Source organism: Apaloderma vittatum, unplaced genomic scaffold (assembly GCF_000703405.1).
Source record: "Apaloderma vittatum isolate BGI_N311 unplaced genomic scaffold, ASM70340v1 scaffold8191, whole genome shotgun sequence".
NCBI classification, from domain to species: domain Eukaryota; kingdom Metazoa; phylum Chordata; class Aves; order Trogoniformes; family Trogonidae; genus Apaloderma; species Apaloderma vittatum.
Genome location: NW_009700841.1, coordinates 88,469 through 96,019, shown reverse-complemented (window position 1 = coordinate 96,019; position 7,551 = coordinate 88,469). Strand labels below are relative to the sequence as shown.

Sequence of the window (7,551 nt, the reverse complement as noted above, 5' to 3'; positions counted from 1 at the left end):
GAGGTGTGACCCCTCCACGGGCGGCATTTTCCGTGGGGTCCCGCTGCCTGCGAGGGCCCTGTAATGACGGCTCCGTGAGCGGCTTTTTCAGAAAGCGCTTCTAGTTACAGAAATGCCATTGCTGAAAGTGCCGGGAGCGAAGGGCTGGGAAAAAAGGGCTCTTTTGTCAATGTTCCCCCGGTAGCGGTTGCCGAAACCCCTTCTTTAAAGCCTCCCTTCTAAATCTCTGGTAGTTTCATTAATTTTTTTTAATAAAGCCTTTCCTTTCCGTACAGTATACTGATGTTTCTCGCTGGTCACCAGCTCCTGCATCTTTTTTTCTCCTCACCTCCCTTGGTTTCGCTGCAGCCACCGAGGATGTTCCCCTGAGAGCCCTGCCCTGGGCTCGTCAGTTCTGTGTCCTTGCTAAAACAAACCCTGTGTGTGCCTGCGCCCCTTTCACACATTTCTATATCGCTTCTTGTAAGTAGGAAATCAAAGTCTTGCAACATCTTGCAAGTCCTGCTCAGGGTCCTTTTGACCTTAGTGAGGCTCTCGGCAACTGTGGGAGCTCCTGTCTGGAAGAGAGTGACCTCAGGAGGTGAAATTCAGGGTTAAATCACATGTGTGCCATGGGAATGATTTTTGACTTTTAACCAGTGGAGCAAAGGGAATGCTCTTTCTGTCCGGATTCGAACCCCAGAACTGAACTTTGTTGTTAATATTGTTTCATCTCTGTCATTTACATTGTTTCACTTTATGTGTTCTGTCAAAGCTTATTTGATCCTCTAAAAAGAGCTCAGATAGATAGCCAAAGTTTTTCATTTTTAGTATTTTTGTTACTGAGAGTTACTTTAATTCTTGTGAAGAGGAGAGTAGCAATGTAAAATAAATAGCCTTTTCTTGTGAAAACTAAACAATAAAGCCCTTATACTTTGGAAACAATGCATACACTGGGTAAGTTATTCTCAGTATTGTCACCAAATCAGAATCTGTGTGCATTCATTTAGGTTTACTGAGTATATGGAGATAAAGACCCATCCTCCTCTTAGTGAAACAGGAAACAAGCCTCCTTCTGACTTCGGCAGCAATACCTGCTCCTGGAGCAGTAAGAACTTAGTTTGCTGAAACTGTCAGAGTGGAAGTTTTGAGTATTTTTAGATTAGTCAGCATACATTTTAAAAAAATAGGCTTTCAAAAATGTAGTTCAGCTTTGCATTGTACCACATCTATCTTTTTACCCCATTACTTTCAGAAATGTGAACTTATAATAATGACAGACCATGTTCTAGGCTATTTATTTATTTATTTTGACACCGCTTTTTAATAGGGTCAGAGGAGTATCAGTTACCTGCGAGAAGAGTATGCTTTCATGTCTCGTATAAAGTGGTTAAAATCAATCACTTAGAGTACTGTTGAGTATATATGAAAAGGTTTTATTTCTTCCCAAATAGCAGGATTAATTTATTGCTGTCATTTCAGACTTTGAAAAATAAGATCAAAACGATAAACACAAAAATATTTCAGTCATCTCTTAAATCAGTTCTTTCCAAAATTGGAAAAATCCCTGAGGGTTCAACAGGTCTTTAGTTTACTAGTGTTTATGTGAGTTCTAAATGACTAATCGTTACCCGTATCGTTAGGGGTTAAATAGTTTGTGGTTTAAAATCGGGTAAAAATTGTTCCGAGGCTTACATATTCTTTCAACTAAAAGGTGCTTTTACAAGTATATAAACTCTACTTTCAGTATTACATTAACTTTGTTAGTAGTATTTCTTTTCATTTACTAATTATGAAGAATTGTGGAACGTAAGGATGAGTTGGATAAATCTAAGACTTTTGGTTTGCTTTTCTACTTGCACAGAAACGGATATTTGCCTTTTTTTTTTTTTTTTTTTTTTGTAAGTAAATGTCCCAGGAAGGTTGTGTGGTGGTGTGCAAATTAGGTATAAGTGTCTGCCTCTCCCTACCCTTCCCCTAACCAGCTATCACTGTTCTCTGATTTCCAGATCTACAGTGGTTAAACACCGAAGGTCCTATTTCTCTTCACAAAGACCTTTGTGGAAAAGTTGTGGTGTTGGATTTCTTTACTTACTGCTGCATCAATTGCTTGCACCTGCTGCCCGATCTCCACGCACTGGAGCACCAGTACTCTGATAAAGGTAAAAGTGCTTTTGGCTTGCTTGGAATAGAATTTCCTGGCAGTGTTGCAAGCGGAGTAGCTGAGTCACTTTGTTGCTGGTTGCTAAACAGCTGGCAAAATTTCAGGGGTGCCTAAAATTGTCTTCTAATCTTTTAAGTAGCCTAAAAAAGGTGACTGTGTATACTCTCATCACATTTTTAAATGGGGTTAAATAAGGTATCTGTTGTGTCTGTATAATTAAAGAAACAGGATATGCACTTGAAGCCCAAATCTGATACCCTCATAAATAAGGCTGTTTGCAAAAAGCTACACAAGGATGTAAGATGCGAGCTCGAAGTTCATGCAAGTATCCCTCTACACGTGGCTTAGGAACCCACTCTGAGAAGAATATAGTAAAGGTAGTAGAATGGATATAGTTATGATTACTTGGTTTTTTCCATTCTAACTAAAATAAAATATGCAAGCTTGGTTTAGATTTTTGGTTTTAGATTTTTTTTTGCATTGGCAAATACAAATATACCATTAGTAGTCCTATTCTGGAGGGGGAATTAGGTTTGTTAAAGCTACATCTGAGATGAAATCTCTCTCTCTGAGTGAATAAAAATGCAGAGTAGTTACTATTTAGCATGCAGTCTCTTGTCATCGTGATGACTTGTCAGAGATAAACTGTGGTCTTACACAGAATGTATCAGCTACTCACTTATCTCAGATATTTTAATAGACTGAACAGTGAGATGAAGAACAGTGTTGCTTTCAACCCTAAAAATATTGTATTAAGTATAATACATATAAAATTATCTTCTACTGTCTGATTCTCCATTGGTGTTTCCGATTGGTTTTGATTTTGACAGCATTTATCTTCACATGTTACCTTCATTCACTAGAAAAAGAAATTACAGTGTCTTTGAAATTTCAGCTTCTTTAAGTAGTTCACTTCTATATTGTAGATTTACATAGCTCTTTACAGAAGACTCAGATAAACTGATTTTTCTACCTTGGAAAGCTTACCTGTGTTCTTTGGAGGAATTTGTGATTTGGTATAAAGTTTCAGATATCGGGAACTTTATCTAAAAAGGAAAAACTCTAATGGCATTTTTTGAGAACGGAAGGCAGTGTTAAGTGGCAGGTGATTAGCAAATGCTCAGTGGACTGCTGTGGATAATCAGACATGCTGGGAAGAAGGTCTAGATTGAGAGTTCAGAAGATTAACACTGGAATCTCTGGAAATGATAAATATTTTGTCTTATTTTGTTAACATAGCTGCCATATCCTTAATCTGGTTTTTAAGACCAAGCTGTTAAATCAGTTGATAACACATTACTCATTTGAACAACCTCGCCTCACAAGCGCTCTCTTTAAAGCGTTTGAGTATCTGTACGGGTGTGGAAGAGGCTGCAGCACTCTGAACTGAAGACGTGGTTTTTTGTTTGACTTGTATTAAACTTCCTGTCATAGGAGTTATTACTCAAGGAAAGTACTTTGCTCCTGATAGGTGATAAATTGTTTTTGCATTTGAGCTGTCCTACAAAGTTCTTTTTGCATTTGAGCTCTCCTGTTACTGCAGGAACCAGAGAGAGAAAAAAGGAAAGAAGAGCAGGTGTGCGAAACATTAATCTTAAGTTTAGTCCATTAGGAAAGGGAGTGTAGCAGTTGGATTCAGGAAGAGATTAAGGCGCTTGATGGTTCAAACAAAAAGAAAAATGCTTTGCTTTTTTTTTTAATGTAGATATCCCTTTTGGTTGTTTCCTACTGTTTTCATGTTTTGCTTGTCAGACTGTTCAGGATACTTTCATCATTCTTTGCTTTGCTAAATGTGTAAATTTTGGCGTTACAGTACTATGTATAAATTTGTCAAGGCCATAGAAAAGCACTTCGGTAGATGGTCTTAGATGAGTGTATATCTGCTTCACTAAAGCCAAACATGATTTACTAATTACTAGGAGAAGAAGGAGGGGAGAGTTGTTAATTTGAGAAACTTGAGAAAGATAAATGTTGGGAGAGTAAAACCAAAGTAGAAGGAATGTCAGAGATACCAAAAATGCTTTAAGAATGCATCTTATTCTGGAGTTTCATTCTATCTTAATCCACTCTTTTCTTTAGTTAATGGAAGTCCCTTCACTTCTGGTTGGATCATTTCCAAAATCTATCACCACATGGTTACAAAAAAACTGAGTTTAGTGCAAAAGATGAGAAACACAACTTATTTTGGCAGCAGCAAGCCAGATTAAGTATATAGTGAAACTACATCTTTGCTAAATTTACATTTGTAAACGTGATTTATTTACACATTTCATGTATTTATTTACCATGCTGTTGACTTAGCAGACAGTATTAGTCAGAATCAAAACAAGGATCTTTGACAAAGCACCTGTCTCATAATACATTTGGATCTTTAATCTATTGTTTAAATATTTGAAGGAACGTTGCCTGTATTTTTCTGCATAATTAAGAACAGACCTCAATACTGATACAATGTCTTTTTTTGATTGTTTATTATATACATACATTTTTTTGATACGTTTTTTCCAAATGCCCTCTGATGTAGGGTGTGTTGAAGCGTCAGCAGTGTTGTCATCAGACGTGAGAAATCTGAATACGAGAAGCTGTAGTTTTAGGGTGGTCTTAAACCCTTATATACATATGCACATAGTTCTGTTGTCTGGAACTGCAGGAGGTCTGTTTCAAAACGAAGATTGCTCTCCATAGGATTAAATGTCACCTAGCATCTTTATCTGATATGTTCTCACTGCTATCTTCAGTGGTGCTATTTCTGTGTTTCAAGTGGCATTCAGAAAGTTATTTTAAACTCCAGTGCATATTCAGTTCATGTTATCAGCAGCCCAGAAATTACTTCTATAAGAGGGAGTACTTTTTAATATTCAGAAATAGCTTGGCGTAAGTCCAGCGCTGTGCTTGGTTATAATCCTTCAAATTCAGTGTCTTAACTGGTGTGCATGTTCTTATATCTCAGCAAAGCATCCATCAAGAGTTTCCTTCATGAAAGGATGTTATGACTTATTTGTGCTATATAGGTGTTCAGCATAGAACTGTCTGTCTAGCTTTAGTAATATTTTTGAAGGACAAATATAAGAACTGCTGCTGGTTCCATTACACTTAAAATATTTGACCTGCTGCTTGTTGTTCAGCAGCTAATGATACTGCAGCTCAACTGTCTGATATTGGAACATACTGCACCTATAGGATGAAAAAAGACTCTATTGGTTATAGTAGTGTTTTAGTTCTGTATCCATGAAATTGTTACGTTCAGCTAAACCTTTTATTCTGCAGCACTAACTTTTCTGTTGTCACGTTAAAGATGTTGATCTCTATTGTTTTGTTTTACAGTTGAGAGAGGGCCTAAAAGAGAAAAATGGTTTTCCATTTCTCTGTAACTGAATAAAAGGCCAACCTAAGATTAATTTAGGGTTTTTTTGGAAGGAAACAAACTCATCTGAGCTCAAATGATACAGTTATTTAAGAACTGAAGTAGCTGCCTTTCTTACAGTTTTACCAGAAAACCAGAGATGAGGGTAGAACAAACATGTCCAGCTACTGAGATTGCATCTCTACCAGAAAGCCAGGAGAAAAGCGTAACAGTAAATACCACATTCCCTTCCAAACCATGTCCTTGGATGTAGTTGTTTACAGCTGTTACTTTTTGGGCCCTAGTTCAGCCCTCTCTCGTCTCATTTAATAACCTTTTGAAGTTCTTTGAGGATCTACAGTTGTATTTCAGTGTGTAGGCATCATCTGAATTGGATGAGATTGGATAATGGTTGTTCTTCCTCCATGTCACCCTGTATAGACTCCAAGTTATCTTTGGGTTTTGGTATTGTGTTACTGAAAAAATACAGTACTATAAGGAATCCACCTGTAGACATTGGAAGGAAGGATATTTCATTTAAATGCTACTGATAAAAGGGTTTATAAATGCTGATTGTTTTTATAGACCTGACTGGGTTAAAAAAAAAAAAGTACATTTTCAAAATAATTTCTAATACTAAAGTTGGGTGTCAACTCTAAGGATATTTTCCTTTCCCATTTAATTTCATTCCTCTACTCAAAATAACATAAACGATCACATAAAAAAGTGGAAATTTTACTTGGACAAAGAAGTGGAAAGATCCCAGTTGTGATCTGTGGTTACAAAATGCTTGCGCTACCCAGAAATGTAAGTGATTTTTGGAGAAGTAGTAAGGTTAGTGTCATAAGAATTTCCGTTAGATTAACAGCCCTAGTTTAAAATCACTGTATTACAGCTTTCTGCAACTGTATGGTTACTGTTGTTATCTTCCTTACTTTAGCTAGAACTGGACAAGTTACTTTTTAACAAGATTATGTTTAAAGCTAAAAGTACAAAATGAGACAAAGTCTGCTGTAATTGATGTCGTGTGCACAGTTTACTTCATTTGGTGGAGAAACATAATTTAAAGCCCTGAAAGAGGATGTGGTGGTTTTGGGGGGTTGTCGGGGAGCAGTCCTCTTTTTTTGCTCCTGAAAGGTTCTGAAACGTGGCTTTACTGAAGGCAGGCTGGCTCATCACTTTCTCTTGAGGAGGTAGGGGGAGTCTAAAATTTGAGGCCGCTTATAATTGTCTATGTGGGGAAGAAATAGATTTGTTTCTTATCCCAAGGGAACAGCAGCTGAAGTCTGAGCCATAGATTTTTGTTTCTGTGTTTGGATTTCATGAAACCAAGCAAACAAATCAAGAAAGCCTGTTATTTTGTGCTTTTTATCAATTTTAGAGTTGGTATTGTGTCTGGAGTGAATATAAGCAGAATTATATTGCTTTATGCTTATGTGACACCTTTATATTAGTATTTCAAATACATTTATCCCTGCTATGGGAAGACCTAAACTCTTCATTGTCTTTATTAATCAAATATAGAAATTAATTTAAACATTTTAAGGAGGGGAGGGGAAAATCAATTATTTGATCCTTTTCACCCCCTCCTTTTTTTTTTCTTTTAAAGAAGGGGTTCGAGCCTGCCTGGTTTCTGACAAGTGTTTCTTGAATACTGTATTGATTTCAGAAGCCTGTAGATTATTTTTTTACTGTTTAACTAGAGTTAGATATGCTGAAGTTACTGGGCTTCCAAATTCTGTGTTAGATTTGTGATTCCTAGTTAACTGTGGTAAAGAATTAGTTTTCTAGAACACCATAGTTATGTGTAGGGATCAAAAGTCAAAGAAGTTTCACAAACATCTGGGAAAAAGGTATCAGTAGAACTGCTACAACTTACCCATAATTTGATTATTTTATTTGAATTAGCACATTTGAAAATATTTTCTACCTTATCATGGAGAGGTTCAAAAACTAAGAATAATTTATGACATACTAAATGTCAGCCAGCTGGGGAAGTAATGGCCATTAAGTTCATTAATTTTGCTGAAATGTTATTTCTGAGTTTCAATGTTTTGTATATATA

At 36.6% G+C, this 7,551-nt stretch overlaps 1 protein-coding gene across 1 annotated transcript in view; it reads left to right on the top strand.

The window, feature by feature from the left end:
* The first annotated feature begins 1,002 nt into the window (after positions 1–1,002).
* The window catches only part of NHLRC2 (NHL repeat containing 2), a 25,310-nt gene continuing 18,761 nt past the window's right edge, over positions 1,003–7,551 (top strand). Inside the window, exons 1-2 of the mRNA XM_009878900.1 lie at positions 1,003–1,087; positions 1,989–2,141. Coding sequence (XP_009877202.1) covers positions 1,003–1,087; positions 1,989–2,141 — 238 coding nt within the window. The remainder of the gene's footprint in view (positions 1,088–1,988; positions 2,142–7,551) is intronic.